At 38.1% G+C, this 25866-nt stretch overlaps 1 protein-coding gene across 2 annotated transcripts in view; it reads right to left on the reverse strand.

The window, feature by feature from the left end:
• The window catches only part of KLHL3 (kelch like family member 3), a 46187-nt gene extending 24518 nt beyond the window's left edge, over positions 1 to 21669 (reverse strand). The window contains exons 1-4 of one of the 2 annotated variants that reach the window (XM_032211382.1): positions 21380 to 21669; positions 10876 to 10989; positions 6020 to 6126; positions 1656 to 1777 (exon numbers count right to left, since the gene is read on the reverse strand). In XM_032211382.1, coding sequence (XP_032067273.1) covers positions 1656 to 1777; positions 6020 to 6126; positions 10876 to 10913 — 267 coding nt within the window. In that variant the 5' untranslated portion in view covers positions 10914 to 10989; positions 21380 to 21669. Of the gene's footprint in view, positions 1 to 1655; positions 1778 to 6019; positions 6127 to 10875; positions 10990 to 21374 lie in introns of both variants that reach the window. The other variant, XM_032211380.1, reaches the window with a different exon arrangement.
• Between the last annotated feature and the right edge of the window lie 4197 nt (positions 21670 to 25866).

A 25866-nucleotide genomic window follows, 5' to 3' on the forward strand; every position in this document is an offset into this window, starting at 1 on the left:
AAACGATGAAGGACAAAATGTAAATATAATTAACAGCACGCTTCCCAGGAAGGGGAGCATCTACATCCATGTTGCATTTCAATGGTTAAATTATTGGAGTATCATAGAACAAGAGCCAGCACTTTCAAAATTTATTGGCGAACTGGACTGCCAAGACTGTACCCTTTGGAAACTCCTTCACAGATCTCAAACTAAGAGGAAAGGTTAAAAGGTGTTTCATCTCTTGTTCATCATCTTCCACGAAACTGGAAATCCTAAACGGCGAGTTCCTGGCACTCTGATGAATAATGACTCTGAGAAGATGGAGACAGTTAGAGCTCAATACAGACTTTCCCTGACAATTCAAGGGAGCAGGAAGAGATGGAGATGGCTTCTTATCATGCTCCTATCCCTACTTCCTATTTCTTAACTAGACTATTACACCGGGTACTGAACGCTGACCTTTTGGGTGTCCATAATCACACTGCAGTGGACTGTAAAGTTCATTTCAAATCTTTAGTTCTCAACTTTCATCATCCTTATTAAATGCTGCATGAACTGAAACACCAAACTAGACGAAACTATTATATTTTCATTGTGATGTCAAATGTAGCGCTCCAAAAGTACATTCTGTATTTTTAATCTCTTCAGAGATACTCAATTTCAAAAGACAACATCAACTTTGTATGCATATATTCACGCACACATTATAATAAATAAAATGACAATGATTCATTCTAAATTTCAACCTAAAATGTATTCTGTACTTTGATAATTTTTTTTCTGCCCATACTTAAAAATGAAAACTTTCCAAAGTGGCTTATATAAGAAAAGCAGTAATATTTTTGTCTACTTTGGATAAATTGTCGTGAAAATTAGTGGATCTTTTGACTGAGATATGTACAAGATAATACAGTAAAATATACTAAGAGCAACAAAATAATGAGAAGGAAAAAAAGATTTTAATAGCCTATTTGATAATAAAACTAGGTTCATTGACCTCAGTTCCCAATAATTTACACATAGTATATTCTTATACAACATTTTTCAGAACTAGAATACACATATATTCAGATCAATGATTTTGAACAACACAGGAAACAGCACTGGCTGAAAGAGATTTTTTTCAAGAGTTAGCAAAGAGACCTCAGATATTCTTTAAATATTGCTTGAGGTATCCTTGCTACTTTCTGATGAACGCCCCAAGGACCCGCAACTTAACCCTACTATTGGTAAATGTTCCTTGTTCAAAATTGATCTCTGCATTTTAGTTATATCAGTAAGATTGAAAATATATTACCTCTAAGCTTCCTGTTATTTTGCATAGTAAGATTAAATATAGAAGTTGAAAATGGCTCTATTTCTTAAGATTTTGAATGTTATATATTTTTAAATAGCTTCAGCTGTTTTCTTATGTTGTCATATTTCATACTTGAGGAGATATTGGGACATTGTTTATTTTAGTTGAATAATAAAATTAAGAATCAGCTGAAAATCATCATCAAAAGCCTTGTAAGGTAGAAGGTATTCTACAGCTGATTTAAAAATAATTTGCAGGACAGGGAGTTTCAAGGATCTGCCAAAACCACAGAGTAACCAAGAGATTGTTGTAATTTAAGAGGAGGTGAAAAGTTACTACAATTATTTGTACTTATTCTTTTCTCAGCTTCCCTCACCTGGACATTCTCCTCTGTGACTTCTACCTCCGCTGTGTAGATATAATCTATTAGTTTGCTTAAAGTTAGTCCATCAACGTCTTTGATCTCTATCTTCTTTGCTTTGCTTTCCGTCATGTCTCCTGAAATGCAATTTTAGACATTATTTTAAGAGGCAGTCAGAGTCTGAGCTGGGAGAGTTCCCATTAGGTTCCATCAGTTTATCATCCTTTTATTTTAAAAACAAACTTTTTGAATAGCCAAAATTACATTTGGGAAAGTGACCAAATCTCTTTTTAGACCAAAAATTAGATATCTATTGTTTTGAGAATGCTGGAATCGTCAGAAGTTAGGACTAGACAATCTCCTAACTCTCTTTCATTTCTTACAATCTCTAGCTTTCTATCTAATTTTGTCGCCCCACTCCCCCCAAAAAAGGCCAAAGCCAACATGCTTTTGTTTCTTCTCTGAAATGATAATTGAGTATTTTTATCCCCTCAACAGTTTTTAATTCCTTGGGGGGGGTGTCTGCTACAAAACTAGGTAACTGTGTTTATCCTCTGATTAAGAGCGTAATGATTGTGATTGTCATAGTGAAAGGTTCTTCAGTTTCCGTATTCCTTTATATCCAACCCTCAGAACAGATAGTCTGAGTAAAGCCAGAGTGGACAAGAATACAGCAGTTGGGGATATATTCTATATATGTTTGGGGATGGATTTTAATTACTGTATGTTTCGGAGTATAAGACACACCCTTTTTCCTCAAAAAAAAGGCTGAAAATCTGGGTGCGTCTTATATACTGAATACAGCATTTTTTGCCGCCCGAAACCCCGCCCCCATCACCAAAATGGTCGTGCATAGCTTGTAGGAAGCTTACAGGGAGCTCCTGGGGGCTGGGGAGGGAAGAAATGAACAAAAAATGGGCCATTTTTTGCTCAATTTTGCCCCCCAAGCCCGCAAGAGCAGTCTATAAGCTTCCTAAAGGCTATCCATAGCCATTGTTTGCTTGTTTTTGGCCCCCACCCGCCCAGGAGCACTCTACAAGCCTCCTAAGGGCTATTTATGCCCTTTTTTGGAAAAAAAAATGGGTCATTTTTGGGAGGTTTGCAGAGTGCAAAAACTTTTTTTTTAAATTTGCCTCTTCAAAACCTTGGTGTGTCTTATACTCCGGTGCGTCTTATACTCTGAAAAATAGAGAAGCTAGAGACAAAAAAAGTGAGGCTAATATGATTGAATCTGAAAAACCCAACCTGTATCTTTTCGTTAGAAATTCTTATTGGTATATATGAGGGTTGTCAAGTTCTGTAATTTCTTCATAAATGAAGACTTTTATTATTTTACAGTCCTTATCTCAAATTGAAAAAGAAGTCAGTACACTTATCCACTACCCAAATGTTTTCCTTTTTCTCCCAAATGTATTTCTTGCTTGATGTTTCTAGAAAGGAGGAAAATGTTTTCTTGCCTCTCCTACACAAAAAGCGATTTTATCTATTACCCAAAACGAGGCCAAATGCCGTGAATAAGACAAAATCCCTGCATTCCGGGCAGTAGATAATTCCTTTGGATTTATCACTTGTAAGTTTTAATCATGGAGGACAACGTAATTCCAACCTATCACTGGCAATGAATTTCCTCAGCAAATATTCTACCAAATCATTAATATATGAAGTGTGAGCTTTAGTCTTTTTCTGTCACACACTCAGATATGTAGCAAATCCTTAGCTCTTCACCAAGTAGTAAAATGTTTGCCCATACAGTTGAATAATCTGCATTATCATGGAGCACTTTGCATTATCATAGCAAAGTATTTTAGCACAGAAAATGTTGTTCACTATTGTGTTCCATGTTACCTGTAATGTGTGGCAACATCTAGTCAACATTGCCTGATCTGGGGGGGGGGGGGGGGGGACAACAACAACTGAAAATTGGTAATTTATTATCTAATGTAATTATCTGGGGAGGCTTTTTCATTTTCAAAGGATGGTACACAGTAGATTTGAGAAAGAGAAAAGAGCAATGGGAAATATAAATAGGCGGAAGAGAAAAGGCACACCTGCCTTAAGGAGTTGCTGATAAAATAAACAAGAGCACTGAATATGCTTCAAAGCTTTTTCTCCCTTTGAATCTGCACAGCCTTTATGGGCCCATGCACAAAAAAGAGAAACTTTTTTTTTAAAGGCCTTATAAAATTGGCACATACTGTTTGGAAAAAAACCTACAAGCATTATCAGGGAGGCTATGTGTTAAAATAGCAATATAATCTGCTTTCCTTGTTAGCAAAATACTGTAACAATTCATAGGGCAGGTAAGATTAATTAGCAGTAGATCAATTAACACTTGTGTACTCATGTACTTCGAACAACGAAGAAATGTAGATTAGTCTCTTATTTAGCACTTTGCAGGCAACCAAGTCCGTCACAACGCTATAGCCATTAAATAATACTGAAGTGTTTTAAAGATCACTTCATAAAAACAAAATGTTTTAAAAACCTAAATTGTATCTACCAGTAACAAATGTCATACACATGCATGCAGTTTCACTTTGTTTGCTCAAGCAAAAAGAAACCTTGAGTTTTTAATGATTGTGATCAAAAAGCTCATTATTAATTGTAAAATATAATGCTGATGGAACATAGTAAGTGAAGTAAGATGGTTAGTGAATTGTAGTCTGCAGAGGATTCATTCCAAGGGTGATATTGCACTCCAAATGACCTTCCGCGCAGCCCTCAAGATCTGGCTCTCCCAGCAGGCCTGGGGATAGGTTCCCAATTCACCCGCCCGAGTGTTTGATTGCTGAACGAAAGTTGTGTTTTATTATTTTTATTATTTTTCTTTGTTCACATTTTGTTTTGTTTTTTGATACTGCACCCCCCTCCCTTGTGATTGTAAGCCGCCCTGAGTCCCCTCAGGGAAAAGGGCGGCCTATAAATTTTAATAAATGAAAAATGAAATGAAAATGAAATCAAATGATTTTTTCCTGTTTTTTGGGATGAAGTCATAACCCCAGTTGCCATAAAGAGATTATAACATAAGGCAAAAAATGGAGGAGAGACAGAAGTTCATGGAGCATGAATTTGTTTTAAATCAATGAGTTCCAGTCATCACCTTGATGCTCAAATAAGGGTCTCACCCTCTATCACAGGTGTGTCCAGCTCATAGTTCTAGACATCTAGTAATGCGGTCTCACAAGATAGCAATCGCAACAGCACTTAAGACTTACATATTGTTTCACAGTGCTTTACAGCCCTCTCTACGGAGTCGGTATATTGCCCCCAACAATCTGGGTCCTCGTTTTACCGACCTCAGAAGGATGGAAGGCTGAATCAACCTTGAGCCTGGTGAGATTTTAACTGCCAAATTGCAGTCAGCCAGCAGACAGCAGAAGTAGCTTGCAGTACTGCATTTTAACCACTGTGCCACCCTGGCTCTTTACAACCCAAAGATTGTAAACTTTTAATATTATTATGTGATTTATATACATTAACTATAAATAGTCCCCGACTTACAACCACAATTGAGCCCAAAATTTCTGTTGTTAAGTGAGACATTTTAAAGTGAGTTTTGCCCCATTTTACGACCTTTCTTGCCACAGTTATTAAGAGGATCACTGGAGTCAATTAGTTAGTAACCCAGTTGTTAAATGAACCTGGCTTCCCCATTGTCAGAAGGTCGCAAATGTGGATCCCATGACTTTGGGACAATGCAACGATTATAAATATGAGCCAATTGCCAAGCATCTGAATTTTCATCACATGATCATGGGGAAACTGTTGTAAGTCAAGGACTACTTGTATATATTCCTCTTCAGTCAATGCAGCCCAGGCAAGCCAAAAGATTGGAGACTTATGCTCTACCGTCAAAGCCAGTCCAATGGCAGCCTTCATAAGTATAATCTTTATTGTCATTGTACTTAAATACATTGAAATTGGTTGTGCGAAAGATCCCCCCCCCAAAAAGAAAGCATACACTAAGAAGAGTATATTGATTTTAACTTGCACTATCTCCACAATCAAATCCACAAAGTGAAGCTCCACAGCCATGAAACATTCACTAACAATGAGGAATATTGGCTTATACTGTAAGCCAGGAGTGTCCAAATGTGACAACTTTAAGACTTGTGGACTTCAACTTCCAGAATTCCCCAGCCAGCATCGGAGTTGAAGTCCACAAGTCTTAAAGTTCCCAAGTTTTGACACCCCTGCTGTAAGCAATATACTTCGTGCCCCTTTTTCCTTCTTCTGATAGAACACTTTTGAACAAAGACCGTACCTCCATTTAACATCTCTCATCCATATAACAGCATCCCATGTAACACCACCAAGAAACATTCTCTCTTTGCTCTTCCCGAAATAAGAATAGTTATTTGTTTGAAAAACAAATTTACCTGTAAACATTGCACAGAAATATGGGCTGCAAGCTGCTAGGACAATACGGTGGGCTTCGATTTCAATGTCTTCAGCAACAATTACCACGTCGCAAAGAAGCCGCTTGCTGTGAACATATCAACAATGATGGTTTCAGAACTAATCTGGCAAATACAGAACTATTAAATAAATGCTAAGTAAATGTAGGCTGTAGCTGCCATGCTTCTTTACATTTTTATTAGGATCTACAGTATAAGCTACCTATTAGAATAAATCTTCTCAGATAATAAAAGTTACAAAAATATAACAACAAAGTAATAAGAAAAGCAATCATACAATAACCTACCCATCCCCAATTCCAATGAGCCAGTGTCATGTATGCAGTGCCCTTGACTGAATTCAGTTTCTATTACAGGCTAAGGTAGTCGTGTAAGCTTTAAGAGGACTAAAGAGAGAAGGCCTAACAAACAACCCATGGAAAACAATGCCACAAGCAAGACACAACTGAGAAATAGCACTCTCTTGTTCAATGTGGTGAAATGAATAATGAGCTACAAAAGCAGGCCTCCAGTGCTAACTATTTATCATGCAGATTGGTCAACTGATCTCTCAGTTCAGCCTGTTTTTCTCTTTGCAAATACGGGCAACTTAATGTGGGCTGAAGAGTGGTCTGAAAGTGATGTAACATGACACAATGTGGTTACATGCATTAGCAAGCAACATTAGCACCATTTGAATTTTCCTAATGGGATAGAGCTACCTACTGCACATTACAGCATGACAACCTAGAGCAGTAGAGGTGGGTTCCGGCAGTCGCTACTGCCAGATTGTATGTGGATGTGGCAAACTTTGGACGCGCATGCATAAAACCCAAAAAGATGGTGACACCTATGCTGCCACCTGGAGAACCATTTCAGGGGTGTGGCAGGCCTAGGTCGCTGCCAGTTCCAGCGACTCAGGCCGCCAAACCACTTCCAGTTCAGCCGAACCGGTCTGAACCGTTAGGAACCCACCATTGTAGAGCAGCCTCCTATTCAACTCGGTGACATTTCATAGTTATTGGAACAATTCCTAAAACGCTCAGATTCTGGTTTTCAATAAAGAATTTGAGATGCAGCAGTTCTAATTCATTGAAAGCACTCCAGGTTGGAGAAAGCTGCACTACAAAGCATGGACAACTAAAATCAATCTAAGCTGGTAAAAAGCATTCCTAACTTTCACTCCTATCTCAGACTTCTTAGCTAGTGTTGAATCTAAAACTCATTATTTGGCCCATCAGAAGTACAATTTTGATTAAAATCTGGTGTAAAACTCAATCTGAAATAGCTAGTTTTCCAATCCCTACAATCTCTATCTTTCTGGATTAATTTTTCACTAGTTTACCCTCATCTGTCTCTAAAAACTTTCTAGTTACCAGTTTTCTTTTTAAAGCTTAGTTTAGAGCAGGACAATTGGCCAAAAATAAAGATGAAGTTAATTTCAACATTGTCCAGCTCCTTAAATTGGTATAGGTACTGTATTTTTCGGAGTATAAGACGCTCCAAAGTATAAGACGCACCTAGATTTTAGGGAGAAAAACAAGGGAAAAATGTCTGCCTCTGCCTCTCAGCAATTTGGCTCCTTGCAACAAGCAGTAGAGACAATATACACTGTTTGTAGTGTTATATTTCAGACTATACTTGTACAGATGCTATTAAAATTGATGTGCTTTCTGGAAGTATACCGTAGTTATTCTCTGGTATTTAAAAGAGTAGCACTTCTTAAAACAATAGCAAGGGGCCTCTTCACATCAAGCATTTATTTTAAAAAGCTTTTTTCATTTTGTTAAGTTGCCTAGAATAATAATAAAGCAGTCTTTAAAAAATAAGTCTAATAATTTGAACATTCTATGGGCATTTATAGTTGTTGACTTACCTCCTTGCAGCAAACAGCCTGATTAGCACAAGGGGAAAAAAATCTGCCTCCCAGCAATTTGCCACGGGGAGCAAACAGCAAGTTTCATTTTCAATTTATCCCAATCATCAGCTGTTAGAGGTTGCAGGGATTGCTATAGCTTATTGAAGCCTCCGCAAGCCCCCTATTTGCTGCAAAGAGGTAAATTGCTGGGAGGCAGAGGCCAAAGGGTGGTGGATGGTGGGTGGGTGGGGCTACATTCAGTGTATAAAACACACCCTAATTTTCACCCTCTTTTAGGGGGGGGAAGGTGTGTCTTATACTCTGAAAAATATGGTAGCTCTTGACTTACAACCACAATTGAGCCCAAAATTTCTGTTGCTAAGTAAGACATTTGTTAAGTGAATATTTGCATCCATTTTACAACTTTTCTTGCCGCAGTTGTTAAGCGAATCACTGAAGTTGATGGGTTAGTAACAAGGTTAAGTGAATCTGGTTTCCCTATTGACTTTGCTTGTCAGAAAAAAAATTAAATTTATAAATTTATAAAATTTATTTTAAAAAAGGTCACAAAAGGTGATTGCATGACCCTGGGACACAGCAAAAGTCATAAGTATGAATGAGATGCCAAGCTTCTGAATTTTGATCACATGATCATGGGTATGCTGCAAAGATCATAAGTATGAAAACTGTCATAAGTCACATTTTAAGTTACGTTATAACTTTGAACAGTCACTAAATGAACTGTTGTACATCGAGGACTACCTGTATTTTCATCAATATATTTAACATCCACTTTTATATTATTTCAAATTTGCATTGCATAATTGCTGCAAGCTAAAATGGATGATCCCAAGGACACCATTACTCAGAATTAGCATTGCCCATTTACCCCCGTGCTTGGTTTTTAAAATAGAAAGATCAAGTGTCTTATTTATCTACATAATGGCTCAAATGTACAGATTATTTCATTTTTTTAAAAAAAAAACTTGTTTCATATACATTGCATTTGCGTGGGCTCATCCGGGGATCAGCAAACATTAACAGATCAGGATAATCAATAAGTAAACATAATTTAATGATGTTGGAATTTTTCAGCTCCAGAGCTATCAAAAATGCAGGTCAAATCAACCATCCATTCTTGGACTAGCTCGCTTGACAGGGAAGACTCCAGAGTGCAGCTGACTTTTAATGTCACCAGCACTAAAGAATCCCAACCTCTATGGGCAGATGGTAGCATCAAATCTCGACAGCTAGTATAGTATATCCCTTTCTTAAAAAATGTTACCGGAGGCAGATGGGCTTTTCTCTTTTTCCTGTCCCTAGATTGATTCAGTGGCCCCTCAACACCTTTTCTATATAACCCTGCTTTGGCAATCAGCTGTCACCTACCACTTTAAAGTATTCAACAAATGCCAAACCTTAGTTCTGCAATAGTTTAGCAGCAGCAGCAACAGCAGAAACAACAGTAGTGAGAATAAATCAGTGGTAAGCAGGAAAGGGAAGAAATGTGAGGGATTTCAGGGCAGCTGCAATGTAACTTGTTTAGAAGGGCGTCATAGGCAGCCTATATTATTAGCTCCTCTAAGAGGAAAGCTGTCAGTCTTCTTCCATTATCCCCCATAGCATTAAGTTACAAATAGAATAATCTAGTATTTTTATCATACTAATCTGCTTTATACCAAGCAATCCACAGTCCTCCAGCCTTTCATTTTCTATGCCAGCAAAGGGGCAAAAGCAACTTGTTACCAAGGGACACGGGCAAGATAATTCAATCAGGACTGGTGCCTTCTTAGACAGGGCATGTGAATGCTTTCCTGTGTGTTCATGGCATGGCTGTTGTGTTATAAAGCAAGGACTATGTATTACTAAGTAATGGCAATTGATGAGCTGTTAAACATTTCAGCTGCACGTCTGTGAACTCATTGTAGGAAGAGAGCTATATTAGTCTCTGGGGGCAAAAAAACAAAACAGGAGCCCAGTAATGCTTTTTCCTACTAAACATGTTTAAAAACATGTTATTAAAAAGTATGGGAGTTAGATTCCTGATTTTTATGTGAACTCAAAGGACAGTGGTTCCGTGGGTGACACAGAGGTACCTCTGGAAAGGACTAGGTCCATGTCCTGGCCATTTTCTTGGACAATATGTGGCAATTCAGCTAGTACCATTCTACAATACTGCACTTTACTATAAAGGCAGACACCTGTGATTGCTGCAGAGTACCCACCTTGGCAATATTGGCCAAATTGCCTTGCCTGCTCTTTTCAGTTGTACACTATTGAAGTTTAACTGCAGTATCTTGGAATGGGAAGCAGTGCTATAGAGTTCCTGTCCTTTTTTTTTTTAATGTCCTCCTGTTTGAATTTTCCTAGTCAGGCATAAGATCCTCCTGAGACAAGTCAGTGCTTGCTGCTGTCCACAACAGCCCCCACATCCTTTCAGCACCTGAGAAATCTGTACTTCCCATCATGTTGTATTCTAGATGAGCACCTCCCTGCCCCTTTTGCTTGGGTTCTGTAGTTTATTACAACCAACATCAAACTAGCTACAGGGGGGAAAGAGAAGAAGAAAATATGTGGTTAGCTAGGTGGAAGTAGGGAAAGAAGAAAATCCAGTAGCAGAGACGGAAGGCACCGAAGGCTATCAGGGCCCTGTAAAAATGAGATAAGTCCGGGTTTGTAGATTCCCAAAGTTAGATTGTTGTCTAAAGCAAATCTACTATTTATAATAGAATAAATAAATATATCTATATTGTTAAGGTACAATGTCCAACAAATTGCTTATACAATCCTGTTATTTTGTATAATAGCACTAGTGATTGTGTTCTATTGTGAAGCACCATAAACTTCATACAAAATACAGCAACGGATTTGAAGATCATGCTTGAATTGAACAAAGCCTTCTACAAGTTAGATCCCTCCAACTCCAGCCAGCAAGTGTCTAATAATTGCAGAGAGAGGCAAATTGAACATGAAGAAGTACCTCCTTAATTCATTCATGACTTTGAATGCCTTTCCCATATGACAAGAATTGATGGTCACTGTCCGCTGATCCTTATCTCCATCTGCCTCAGGTGGTTGGGGGCACCTCTTGATGCTAAAGACAAGAAAGAAAAACAAGTAAATACTCCCTTTTAATATGCAAGATCCAAAATAAAACATGACCTAAAAATTTAACATGAAATCATCATCTCATTTGTTGTCACATGTTATAAGTGATCGCAAGTATTCTTCCAGCTGTCCATACTATGTCTGCCTAGTGTAATTGGAATCCTATTTTAATTTCGCAACTATGCACAAGTGAATGCTTTTGATGCAACTATGTGAAATATGTGCTCAGAACACATGCACAAATTCTTTGCTTCAGCAACACAAGCATTTGTGAATAGCACACATGAGGTTTTAAAGAACTATGCACATGTATGTGTATTTCTTTTTTTTTAAAAAGTATTCACATGGAAAGTAATGTATTTAACTCTCTGACTCTTAGATATACTAAGAATAAGTTAATGAAGGCAGATCAGTTTTTCTATCTAAATCTTGGGGGAAACGAAGTCATCATCCTTTTTGGTAAATACAGTATGACATCTGGATTAGAAATTCAGAGCCATTGGAATTATAACTGATCTATTTATTGCACCTGGGGAAAAAAACACCAGCAGGAATGTTTTTGTTTTTCCCCTTGAAATATCCATATCCAGGGTATGAAACCAGGATTCACAAATTTGAACGGCAATACAGTTAACAACAATCACTCTGCAGCTACAACCTGAAATAAAATATTCAGCACTTTATTTACTAATATTAAAAAAAGCAGTTCATATACTGTTTCCCAATATTTCATTGCACTCTCAAGGTCAAATGGAGAGGGCTTCTGGTATGAATGTACTACCTAATTCAAAAGCATCTGTTAATAGCTCTAAGGCAAGGCCATTTTACTTACACTCAGGCCAGAAACAAACACAGAATCTTGCCAAACCAGTTCCATCAAAACAAAACAAAAAACACATTCACTGACAGCGCTGGCCAATTCAGCTTTAGGTAAACGACGCTTCCTGAAAAGACAGAAGGCTAATTGAACCATTCCCCAAAGAGAGACACCTCATGAGCCTGGGGAAGCAGCAAACCTACCCACGTAGCATCTCACAATGCCAGCGTTCACTTTTAAACTGGGCCCTTAGCCACCATCAATAGAGGCTGAGAACTGGGTGATTTTGCTTATGCGTACAAGATACTGGAACTCTTCCTGCTGCTCCTCTGGGTTTTTTCTTTTTTAAGGAAAGCAATTGCTCCTTGCCCTCATTCCTATCCAGCCTTTACTTTCAGACACAACTTCATATGCTCTACAACAGTGTTTCTCAACCTTGGTGACTTTAAGTCCTGGGGACTTCAACTCCCAGAATCCCCCAGCCAGCATAGCTGGCTGGGGAATTCTGGGAGTTGAAGTCCCCAGGACTTAAAGTCACCAAGGTTGAGAAACACTGCTCTACAAAACATGTCTTCCTTAAAAATAATCCCACTGAGTGTCTCCCTCCTCCAATACAGGTAGTCCTCGACCTATGCTCACAACTGTGCCCAAAACTTCTGTTGCTAAGTGAAACATTCCTTAGTTGAATTTTGTCCCATTTTACGACTTTTCCCCATTGGATGGAGAAAAAGCAATCAAGGTGATTTTTATATACTTGGGCTAGTAGGATTAGAATGATTGTCTTGGATTGGAGCAAAAAGGGATGGCAAATAAAATGATGGTTTATTAGAGGGAAAAAGAAAGTGCAGCTGGACATTCAAACCTTTAGAAAAGAGGCACTCATGTATTTGTTGACTTGCTTGTTTGTTTCCCGCCTTTATTATTTTTATAAGTAACTCAAGCTAGCAAAGTTACTTAATATTCCTTCCTCCTACTATTTTCCCCACAACAACAACCCTGTGGAGTTAATTGGGCTGAGACAATGACTGGTCTAAGGTCATCCAGCCGATTTTTCATGCCTAAGGCGGCACTAGAACTTAAACACTTGTGGTTTCTAGGCCAGCACTTTATACTCAGTAGTATAAACCAGGCTCTTATTTGCTGGTGAGGCAACACCAATAGCAAAGGCAGACAAGTTGTTCAAGGAACTGAGTGCAAAATTTCAGTAGAATTTTAAAAACAAAATCACAGCTATTGACCCCAAAGCAACTGATAACACAGGACCCAAGCATGAGAAGAAACGGGACATATTTCAGTAGGGCCTAACCCATAAAAACATTTTGAACATTTTGCTTGTTGTGGAAGAAAAGTGTGGAAAATGTTACCACTTAGCCAAGAGATAGACAAACAGCTCTTTCCCACACATTCATATTTTGAAAGCTTTAAAGTTACGTTTATGTGTGTTCAGGTTATTTATAGCACTTCCCTGAAGAGCAAGTAAAACACTCCTCCAATTAGATCAAAAGTTTTAGTAAAGCTAACTTATAGAAAACTCTTTTCTTCAAACTGATCTCCCTAACAGGTTTGCTTATTACTGGTAGTCCTTGGCTTACAACAGTTCGTTTAGTGATTGTTCAAAGTGACAACAGCACTGAAAAAAAGTGATTTATGACTGTTTTTCCACACTTATGACGGTCGCAGCATTCATTCCACATGGTCCCATGATCAAAATTCAGCCATTTGGCAACTGGCATGTAATTATGATGGTTGGGGGGTCATGTAATCCCATTTTCCAACTTTCTGACAAGCAAAGTCAATGGGAAAGTCAGATTCACTTAACTGCATTACTAACTGAACAACTGCAGTGATTCACTTAACAACTGTGGCAAGAAAGATCATAACATGGGGCAAAACCTAATAACTGCCTTGCTTAGCAACATAAATTTGGGGCTCAATTGGGGTTGTAAGTCAAGAACTATCTGTAATTAATTGTGACCCTTTCAATGTCAGGAACTTAGATTCAGTTTAACATATTTTAAAGGTCTGCTGCTTTGTCCATAACAATCCCAACAGCTTCCATCCTGGGCCATGAATAAAATGAAAGAGAACTGAAAAGATGAACTAATTGGAAGGAAGCAAATGAGGATAAGTTCTAAAATAAGAAATGCCAAGTACAATATGAACATTATATTTTTAATTTTTTGGAACACTAATTGAGAAGCAGTTTGTTCTATTTCGATAACAACATATTTTCTGAGCCCATAATTCTCATAATTCCCTATCAAAGGGTAGCACTTAGTCCTAATGGGTAAAAAAGAAATGATTTATATAGTATAACCATTTCCTAGCAAAGCAAGGAGATTTTTTTGGTGGGATTGGAATTCATAGACTACACCCAAGCCTTGACCCTATGTCCATGATCTACCCAGCAGGAATCCACAACATACAAAAATAAGAAAATACAAAAAGAAACAATGGGGGGAAAAAATAAAGTATGCTTTACTATTTGTAATCTCAGAAATGGAGACAGCCTTAATGTATATACTGCCAGTTCATAATGGATGCTCAGTTCCATTGCCGACTGCAGTACAATTCACTTTTTCACCCCAAGGCTTATTTGAAGCAATGCTACAAAGGGTATTAAAATAGAAATATGCCTCTTTTTGGAGTGGAAGCATTTAATCTCAATCAATCTGAAGCTCACAAATACTATTGAAATGCAACTAGAAAATATTGAAATTTGGCAGCGTGGTGGTCCATCATTTGAATATTATTCCAGTATTTTAAGATTTAAGCTTCAACTGTTAAAAAAGAAGAAACAAGACTCACACACACACCATATAAAGTTGAAAAAAATCATCTTCACACTATTTTATGATGTACTCCCTCATAATACGATGTAGGCAGAAAAAAATACTAACTAAAAAAATAGCTCATGATTGCCACAAAATAGTTGCCTATCCTTGCCATATCCTACAGCAGTAGTCAGACATTTTTCCTGCTAACAAGTACCAATCCTCCTATAACCCAATTTTAAAATAGTCCAAATCTTGCATGATTCTGACAATCTCATCTCCTACAAAATTCCCATATGATGTGAGATTATAGGCACCTAAGTTTAATTAGGATTTATTTTTTTCTCAAAATGTTTTATGGAAATGTAAAAATGATAGCAGCAAGCAAATCAAAATACTGCCCATGTGAATTTCAAATAAAGTAAAACAATGAACCAAAACACTTTAAATACTTTTCTAATAGCTTATTCAAGACTCTCAGCAAGAAATGGAGTAGAATAAAACCATAACTTGAATTTAAAATTATAGTTAGTGTACCAAAAGCACTGCTATTTTAGAAATGGACTTTAAAAGCTGGGAGAAGCATTCAGTTCCCAAACTCAGAAATAATCACTAATATAATGGAAAGAAACTAAAATTCCTGTTAAAGACAAAAACATACTCTTACCTGAAAAAGCCTATTTTACTGATAAAAACTAATAACTTTTTGAAAGTAAACAGACACTATCTATACCAATAAACCAAACAACAGATTTTATCCATTATTTGAATAGTGTTACAGATGGAAATTTGGACAAAATTTTGATCTAGCAGAGATTATACATTAAATCAAAGATTTATTGCATTATTATTTATTTAAAATGATCCAGACGGAAGGCCAGAAGCTTTTACATTTTAATAAACCTTTTTTTTCCCCAAGAGCCACAAAAGAAGGTTTTCTCCTTTGGGGCAGTTGAATATTTTTTTTAGGTTTACAGTCTGTCTGTCCTTCTTTCTTTCTGTTTTTGTTTCAGTCTAAAATCACAAGAGCCAGTAATACTTCTCAACTACTAGTAATATGTACTTGGCTGGGTTAAACTTCCCCTGCCCCCCTCCCCTTTTCTCTTCTTAGTATTGTTTTAAGATTTGTCTTTTAACTACATTTTATTGCACCAAGGGGAAACTGAGCACTCCAATGGAAAAACTGGGCTTTCTAAAGCATTTTTCTCCCTCTCCTTTTATATATGCTTCTGAAGAACTTGAAAGGTTTCTTCGTATTGTATGATTTAATCAGCTCTAATAGAAATACCATAATTTTTCAGTTTTCTTCTTCCTGAACAAACTAACCTGACTAAAAAAAAACAATGGAGAACATATGTTTTTTGGAGATATCGTAACATGGGATGACAGTAAACATATCCCAGACATTAGATAATCATAGACTGAAAAGCTTTAGCAAACAAATCCTAACAATCAAAGGAAATTAACAATTATGAGTATTCTGTTGTGTTATTTGGATATGTAGAAAAAGCATATTGCTTATTGTCCTCTACCAGTAGGTGTTTTGCATTCTCTTAAAGAGATTCCAATAGGTTAGGTCTAAAATCATAGAATTAATCTGTAAACGATGCATGTTATATTAATGACTTTGCCTTTAATAGGAATATATAACTGATTAACTTGGATAATTCAGTTAATCAGTTGCTAATCAAGAAACATACAATCTGTTAGGGAAAACTGATTGCAAAACAAAACAAAAAGCTATTAAAAAGATAGATTAAAAGATTTTGAGAAGACGTCATCCTTGTTTTAAATCTGAATCTGCTACTTTTACCACTTTGAGCTGCTGAACAAAAGGCAGGATACACATTTAACAAATAAATTTAAAATTCATTAAATAATTTTAAAATGCTTTCATTAAAAATGGGGAGACTAAGGTAGTAGCTTCTTTTTCCTGTATTCACGAATTGTCACAATATATTATTAATTACCAGAAAAGGAAAAATCTCAGCTTTAAGCACTGGTCAGTCTTCCAAACTGCCAGAAGCAAAATTAACTTGTTTTCAACACTGAAAATCAGAGAACCTGCCAATATTTATGACAACATTAAAATATACTTTGTATTACATAATGCATAATCAACAGAAAATTCAATAGCGTGTATAGCTATTAGACACATTCCAAGGATAGTAGATGTGTTAAAACAATCTACATGCCATGCATATCTTCTATTGGAATAAACCATGTGAAGAGACACTCCATTGGAATGTCGGATCAGAGTAATATGAAATGGTAGAAGCCAGAATGGATTACCATTCTACAAGCTCAGGATTCTTGCCATGAACTAATTAAATGTAGATTTATATCTGTATCATATTATTTATAATGGAAAATGTTCCCCTGCAGAATGAAAGCAGCATAGTCGCATACATGTACTTTTACTAAAAAAAAGTGTTATGCATAATGAGCAAGGGGAAAAAAATAGATAAATTTAAAAAAAGTGAGTTCTTTCTTCTCTAGCCAAGCTTTTTTCAGTACAAAACGTTTTAGAAAAAAACCCATTTAGAGTTACCCAAATACCATAGAAGTGACTTCAAGCAGTATATGGACATATAGGACACTCAAAACAAGATGCATTAATAATATGATAGTACACAGTTGTTAAGGGTAAAAAACAAAAATAAAACCACCCACCCACTCCTGGGTGTTGGCAAGAGCCAAGGTGGCACAGTGGTTAGGGTGCAATACTGCAGGCCACTTCAGCTGACTGTTATCTGCAGTTCAGCGGTTCTAATCCCACCGGCTCAAGGTTGACTCAGCCTTCCATCCTTTTGAGGTGGGTGAAATGAGGACCCAGACTGTGGGGACAATATGCTGACTCTGTAAACCGCTTAGAGAGGGCTGAAAGCCCTATGAAGCGGTATATAAGTCTAACTGCTATTGCTATTGCTAATGGTCATCCTGGAAGAAAGCAATGGCAAGCCATTTCATATCTTGCCATGAAAATTGCATGGATTTGTCCATCTAGGTCAAGCTATATTGGAGGGCAATCATTTTTTCTATCCTAAGAATGCTTTATTTATTATAAAATATGCTATTTGAATTTTAAAATGTGAATGCTAGAGGACACGTCATCTACCCCTATCCGCAGGCTAATATAAAATCAGTTTTAACATGCTATAGTAATTGTTCTCCGCAGTCGGTAGAGTAAATGCCAGGATAAGAAAGCAATTCCACCAAAACCAGAAAAGCCAGTTGGTGAAAATGAACTCTAATCTCTACCCATGTCAAATGATCATGGTATTAAACTTCAACAGAAGAGAACATCTGTAGCTCAGGGTTGAATTGTAGTGTCCTCAGTGCTTTCTCAATTTGGTTGTTGCTTACAGACATTTCACTACCCAACCAGGTAACATCATCGGTGTAAATAAGCAAGGGGTTTGCTGACTGTTTATATAGTTTTACCTTGCCAGTCATAGAAATAATTATAATGAAACATTTTAATCCCCAAATGAGTATAGGATCTGATGCCCGTTTATCTACAGTAGCTCTTCCTGCCAGTTTTGGAGGGGGTAGGTTCAAAGTGCCACCAGCTACAAAAAAATGAGTGGGCAACAATAAGATTCTTCCCCTCTTTTCCAGTTCTGTTACCCAAAGTATGGTTTTCCTTTCATAGAAGAATTTGACAGGAATCTGTTTTTTGTTATCAGATTAAAACACGATTATCCTCTTTTGTACCTTCAAGGAAATGAATGTTATCATTCTAATGCAAAAGGTTATTTTAATCACTAAATGAGCAATCCATTTAGTTATTTGAATTTGAGTTTCAGGTTATGGGGAGAAGTAAGGAACTGCATATGTGCCCATATGCCTATTGTTTCATGTTAATTATGTATTTAGTTAACTATGGTATAACTGCCAAATCACTGCTTGTTCTAAAATACTTGTGTTGGTTTTTATTGATTATTACTGGTAAATTTATCCCTGCCTCTATTTTGACTTTCAGCAGTTAACAAAAGCCATGTGAAATCAACAACACAATAAACCTACAGTAATAAAATCACAATATAAAAATTAGAATTGTAAAATAAAATTAATCAAGGAACAAATCAGTGGGATAATTTCTTCTTCCTTAGGATCTTTAAAACAATTTGATTTTTAACAGCTTAGGGAAAGCCAATGTGTGTGCTCAATCTGATTTCCAGAGAAGACCATTCCATAAATATAAACACCCTTCCCCGCTCAGAAACAGGACCTGAAATCCTCAAATTTCACAAAAACTTTTAGGGGTTTTTGGGTGTGGTTCAACCTATCTATCATTGTTCATTTTAATGTTTAATTGTCCTCTAAGAGTGATCACTATAGGCTGCCAGTTTGCCTGTGTTCATACACCCTTGAGTCAATTTTGACTCCTGGAAATTGCCACTTTCTTGGCAATATATTTTTTGTAAGTAGCTTGTCGCTGCCTCCTTTCTCCGGCTGAGAGAGACTGATTGACACAAGGTCATCCAGCTGATTTTGTGCCTAGGGCAGCTCTAGCCCTCAGTTTCCCAGTTTCTACCCTGGTGCTTTAACCAATATACTACATTGGCTCTTCTGGTAAGTGGGAATTTTGTGATGGACTATACGTGTTATAACAGCTATCTCGTGAATACAGAGAGTCCTCAATTTAAGACCATAATTGAGCCCAAAATTTCTGATCTAAACAAGACAGTTGTTAATGAGTTGTGACCTATTTTACAACCTTTTTGTCATAGTTGTTAAGGAAAGGACTGCAGTTCATGAATTGTTAAGTGAACCTGGCTTCCCATTGACTTAGCTTGTCAGAAGCTGGCTGAGAAGGTTACAAATGGTGAGCATATGATTCCAGGACAGTGTAACTATCACAAATATATGCCAGTTTGCCAAGCACCTGAATTTTGATCACATGACCAAGGAGATGCTGCAATGCTAGTAAATGTGAAAACTAATCATCATTCACATTTTCAGTGCTGTTATAATTTCAAACTGTCACTTAATGAATGGCTGTAAGTCAAGGACTAAATGTATCCTAATTACATGCTTTTGAAATTCCAAATATGCTTCGAAATATTGGCTACTCCTGTGCCAAACCATAGTTTAATAGTATAGATCAGAGTTTGCCAAATAAACCACAACTGATTGGGTTTGCACATTGTACCTTTTCACAAACTATACTTTACAAGTCAAAAGTCTAGGTTTGCAAAACGTACTGGACCCAAAACATTTTCACCCTCCTTCTGGCTTAGTGAACCAGGCCACGGAAAGCAAAAAAAAAAGAGGGCACGTCTCGCCTACTTTAATAGAGCTAATTCCCAAGCATCAAAATAACTTGAATAACAGCACTCTTTCCCATACTAACAACAGCAAAGGCAAGCAGTTGCTGTTCTACCTTACTGTACAGCGGTCTCTGTGTGTTATTTTTTCCTGAACAAGTCCGGTTAACAATGTAAAAAGGAAGTGCTTGACATATCCTGTTTTTTCCAAGAGAACAAGATTTAAGTTTGCATTAAGTAGGAATGGCCACTGTGTCATCAATCTGAATTCTCCCCACAGTGAGAGGAAAACACTTTTCTAATTTGATTGCTAGGAAATAACAATACAATTTTCTATAGTATTTCATACATTATTACATCTTGAGCATTTAATAGCATTGTAACCTAGGTTCCCACAATTGCATACAGACCCCAAAGTTTTAAATGGATCCTTCAGACTTCCTCAAAAAATGCAACCTGACAGGGCACATTAAATAGAGGCAATCATCATAAGAATAGAATTTCATTAAATTTAATTGCAATTAAATGTAAGATTAATTATATAAAATTTAGTCATTGTTCTGGCCCTGGCAACCTTTTAGATTTAGTTCTGAGTTCATAACTTTGGCCTTGAGCCCCAAAATTCATGCATTCTGATATAGGTTAGTCATCTTTTTATTAGATGTTAATGCATCTTCACCTGGCATCTTACAAGTCATAACTAGTGTGTTTTGTGTTTGCAATAATATATTTGTAAGCATATTGTACTTTTCTCAGTTGTCTTAAAAACAGGCGAGTTAAGTAGATCCCAAATAAACATCAAAGAAATGCCAAACATCAAAAACAGTAGAAAAATTATAGATTACAATGTTTTGGAAGATATCATTTGGCAGCTGGAAACAAGAGTTCAGCTTTTTACTTATGTAATGAATTGCATAATTTACTATCCTTGAGTAGTGTGTGAAGCAAGACTCCTCACTGTGATACACATTGTATTTTAGTCATAACTTATGGTTCTGGTTAAATATTAAGGACTCTCCAATGGATCCTATGGAAGCTCCTCTTGGAAATTCGTATATACGAAACTACTCCCCACTTCGGAGCTATTATTCAATCAACAACTATCACCATAACTCTCAAAGAGCAGCAACATCCCACACTAAGAGAGCAGATTGTGTGAATCTCACCGGTGTAGCTGTACAAAAATGTTCCCATAGCAACGGCAAAGGCACCCACTCACACATATTTCCTGCAGCTTGAGATTCATTAAACGCAAACAATTTAACCTTTCACCTATGTTTAATTGCCGTGCCAAGCAACTAAGCAGGCTTGCATGTGTAGTTTAAAAAGCGAATTGCAGAACAGTGAAAAGAAGGGGGGGGGGAACAGAAGCAAAAGGGAAAGCGGAGTTCGTGTAGGAATCGGCAGGACCGAATCTAATCACTGCTCTTGTCTCTTAATGCCCGGGATATTCACCCACAGGTCAAACACACCCATACACGCACGCACGCACGCACACACTCCTCACCTCACCATCTTTCCGACCAGCGTATTAAAACTCGGAGCACGAAGTTTGCCCCGCCGAAAAGGAATCGGCTTGCCAAAATGACTACCGCTTTCGAAGGAGACCCTAGAAATTGCACGTCGAACGGAAGGAGAGAGGGAGACACTTTCAAAGAAGGGCCACCGGAGACAGGAAGTGTGTGTGTGCGTGTGTGTGTGTGTACGTGCGCGCGTGTGTATTGTGTGCGTGTAAGGGGATTTGTAAAACTGATGAAAGAGATTCGCGATGAATGAACCCTTGATTTAAAAATAAATGAATGAAAAATAATAAGTCACCCGGAGCCTCTCCCCTAATAAAGGGGGAGATTCACTAAAGGGAGAGTCTTCCAACGAGGGGCGGCGGCGGCGGAGCAACCTCCGGGGCCCGCGACCCAGAAACAGACGCGAATAAGCGGCGTCGCTTGGAGGTTACCGCCGCCAACTTTCGGGAGATGCTAGCGAATCCGGCCGGCGACATCTTCCGCCAGGCTTCCGCGCCCACGCGCCCACGCGCCCACCCCTACCGCCCGACGCAAGCAACCAAAAAAAAAGAAAAAGAAAAGGCGCCTGCCCCTCTTCGCACCGCACCAACCTTTCGTCGTCCATTGTGCGCCGCCGGAGCGGAGCCGGAGCCCTGCTGCATGCGCCTTTCGCCTCCTGCCCGCTCGCTTCTCCAGCGCTGCCGCAGCGAACCGCTCGGCGCCCCCTTGATCTGGCTGCGCTCAGCTGGCCGCCTTCCTTCTCGCCCCTGCGCCGCTTCCTCTCACGCCTAAAGCAACAGCGGCAGGTTAACTTTGCAGCAGCCAGAACACTCCCTTCCCAGAGGTCCCCGCTGCCGCTGCTGCCGCTGCCGCCGCTACTCTGCCTCCAGCCTCGGCAGCCCACTCCCTTCTGCCTTCCTTTCTCCCGCTCCGAGCATGCGACTCGGTCTCCTGGCAACACCAGCTGTGCGGATAGGTACATTGCACCACCCCGGCTGCTGCATTTGCCCGAGGCATCTTTTTGGCGGGGTTCCGCTCGGTTTTAAAAAGACCGACCAAGGGAACGAAGCAAATGCAGCAAGGGCGGAAAGGGAAGGGAGCAATTTTTTGATCTTGGTCCCGAGGTTTATGGCTTAGGGAAGGGGGAGGCGTGCTTCGGAACGTACTCTCTTTACATCCCACTTCTTTGGATTTCGTTCTCGCCCTATTCCAAAGCTCTAGGGCAATGTATTTAACCCATAGGTTTAGAGGATGTCTTAAAAAGGGAAACAATTCCCTTTGTATTGTGTTTATTTGCACTCTGGAACAAATCTAGTTTTAAAAACCGACAGGGTTGTTAAGGCAAAACGCGCTCTATTGTGAGCTTCGCACATCCATTTTCCCTTACTGGGGCCAGTTTTCAGCTTAAGTAAAAGCAGGTACATCGCTTTTTGCAACAAGATAAAGGCATTCGAGTTTGTAAAGTATCAGCACTGTATAGCCTCGTTAAATGTACAACACGGATTGGAGGGAGAGGACGTACTGTAAAAAAATTCTCATTTCAATTGTAAAGTACCATCTTTTTCATTCTCTATACATATCATTGACATTTCAGATAGATTGTCAGGGTCAGAGGACTAAAGAAAAAGTTGGATATGTGCATTTTAAACTCAAGCAACCTCACCAAGAATCAAAATGAGGTTTATAAGCTATTTAATATCTTTACTCTCCAAGTGACATGACATAGCAGAGATTAAATGCCACATGTTCAACTGAAATTATATAGATGCTATACTTCAGGCTGTTCTAAAGCAATGGAATGGAGACTGAAAAATAGCTTAAATGTTTACTGGATCTTTGATCATACAAATGATAAACAGGACTGCTACTAACCCAGGTTTTTTTTAAAGAAAACAACTTTTTTGGGGGGGATTAGCACAATGTAGTGATTTATAATCAGGGACGTCCAGTCAGGGGAGGCAGAGCCTCATCACTGTCATCATGAAAAGAAAAAAATGTAAAAGGAAAAAGGCAAGCTGAGGTCAGGCTGAGCTAGTTGCTGCCAGAGTCACCATGGATGACTCTGCTTAGTGCTTAACTGTTTTAAAAAGCCTCTAAAAAAGTGCCCTCTACAGGAGGCGGCAGGAGAACGATATGCCTCATCTAGTCTGGCGTTTGATCACTTGAGCAGTTAAGCAAGGGTTAAAAGCCGAAAAATCCCTGTAGGTGAGGCACATTGTTCTCTTGCCTTCTCCTGTAGAGTGCTTTTTTAGAGGCTTTTTTAAACAGTTAAGCACTAAGCAGAGTCGTCCATGGTGACTCCGGCAGCAACTAGCTCAGCCTGACCTCAGCTCTTGCCTTTTTCCTTTTACATTTTTTTTTTCTTTTCATGATGGCAAGCAAGAGCAGAGTTGAAATCCTCTCTGAAACAGCTGAAAAAGGTACGTGTGGGTCAGAGGGAGGGGGAGGAATTCAAACTTCATCCTCCTGGTGCAACTTTGTATGTGTGTGTGTGTGTGTGTGTGTGTATTGAGACAGTTCTTTAGTTTATGCACTATGTAATACTCTAATACTATGCCTTTGGGTCTTCTGAAATTTTAATTATCCAATCAAGCAAAAACAATGTTTTCAGAAGAATGAATTTCCACTTCTACTTACACCTGCCAGTGAAAATGCTGCTAGTGGTATTGCTAACATGGGCTGAGGAGGAAAACCTAAATTTTCTGAATCCTGGTGCAACTTTGTGTGTGTGTGTGTGTGTTTGAAAGAGGGGGGAGGGAGGGAGAGAGGGAGGAAGGAGGGGAAGGGAGAAGAAAAAGAAAGAAGGAAACTTATTTAGAAAAGGAGAAAAACAAATGCTGTCACTTTAAATTGGAACTGAGCGTGCTTGGCTGTGGAATTCTGGGAGTTGAAGTCCACAAGTCTAAAAAAATTGCTGCCTCACCAGCCATAAACCTCACTGCACGTCACTGGTTCTAATCACTCATAATCCCATCTTATGCAGTAATATATTAGTGTATTCACTTGAACAATCAAAAAACTAGAAAATATACTAGTTACCAGCTCAAATATGGATGCAGAACCAAAATACCAATTGACCTTATTTATATTAACATGTTGACTTTCATCGATTAGAATTGGAAAAGGGATAATGGGGCATGCATTTTTAGACTTTGGAGTTTCTAGCCAGCCAAGCCAGGTATTCCCATCGAGGCTGCTTACTCACTAATTTTTGAAGGAATTTCTAATACCTTATGTCTCCCAAGAAAATTTACTGTATTTTGAATTTCTGCAATCTTCTTTCTAGCCTTCTAAAAATCACATGTATGTGGATCATGTCATTCTGGCAACATAGCAAGTGAGTTAACCAAAATCAATATTTATATATAACTGAGTACAGAAATAAATATGAATCTTAGTAATTGCTAGGTTCTGTCCTATTATTCTTTTACTAAGGAAAGGTGACATATTGCAACCAAGTATCGGCCCTCTGGCATTTTCATTTGTTATTATGCCATTGAGCACATGTACCCTATAGATACCCTTTAAAAATAACAATAGAAGATGAACACAACCCAGTGCTTTGTGTGCTCAACTGCCCAGAAAACAGAGGGAATGTGGGGTGGCAGGGAACAATCTCGCCAACTTTCTATTAACGGTTTGCCACAATCACCAAACACTATCAACTAACAGGCCACATATATATATCTACCAGTATAAAGTTATAGACCCTGGTATAAGTTCACAGAATGTTCATTCAATTTTATTCAATTTATGATCCTGACCAGACCTGTGTTCAGTCCTTTTAAATCTTCATTAACATGTTTGACATGGGCAGAAATGTGCATTATAGTAAAACTCATCAATAGAATTATCAATAGCCCAGTCTTTGAAAAATAAAAGGTTAGTACACATATGCCCTACTTTTATCATACTGGTTACAATGGAAAGATTTGGATAAAATAAAGCTATCTTAGAATCCTACGAATTTCATATTTTTAAATTAAATTTAAATGTAATGTAAAGCATTTTTTTTTCTAAAATATTCTGCTCCTCTCTGCAGAAGCATCTTAATGCTGCTTGTTGTTAGCTTCTGCCCAATAGTCAGATTACAGATGAAGAAATACTGAGCTGCCAGTGGAGTTTGGTCCATACAAGCATATAATAAAATCTATAAAGCAGAACAGGCTATATAGGTCATATTGATTTACTCCATTTTTCTATGTAATATTGAATTTTTAAAATATATCCTTAGACAACTGAAATCAAGATTTACTGAAATTGTCCTCATATTCAGCCACTTTGGTCTAATGGCTAAGAAGCAAACTGAAAAGCAGGAAACACTGAGTTCTAATTCTGTCTTAGCTATGGAAGCCAGTTGGGTGACTTGGGCCAGTCATACCCTCTCAGCCCAAACCACCTCACATGGCTGTTGGAGGAAGGTGGAAGATGTGTTGGATATATTCACTGCCTTGAGATGCTTATAAAAATAATAGACAGGATATAAATATTGTCTGG

This window comes from Thamnophis elegans, chromosome 2 (genome assembly GCF_009769535.1).
Source record: "Thamnophis elegans isolate rThaEle1 chromosome 2, rThaEle1.pri, whole genome shotgun sequence".
Classification (NCBI taxonomy): Eukaryota; Metazoa; Chordata; class Lepidosauria; order Squamata; family Colubridae; genus Thamnophis; species Thamnophis elegans.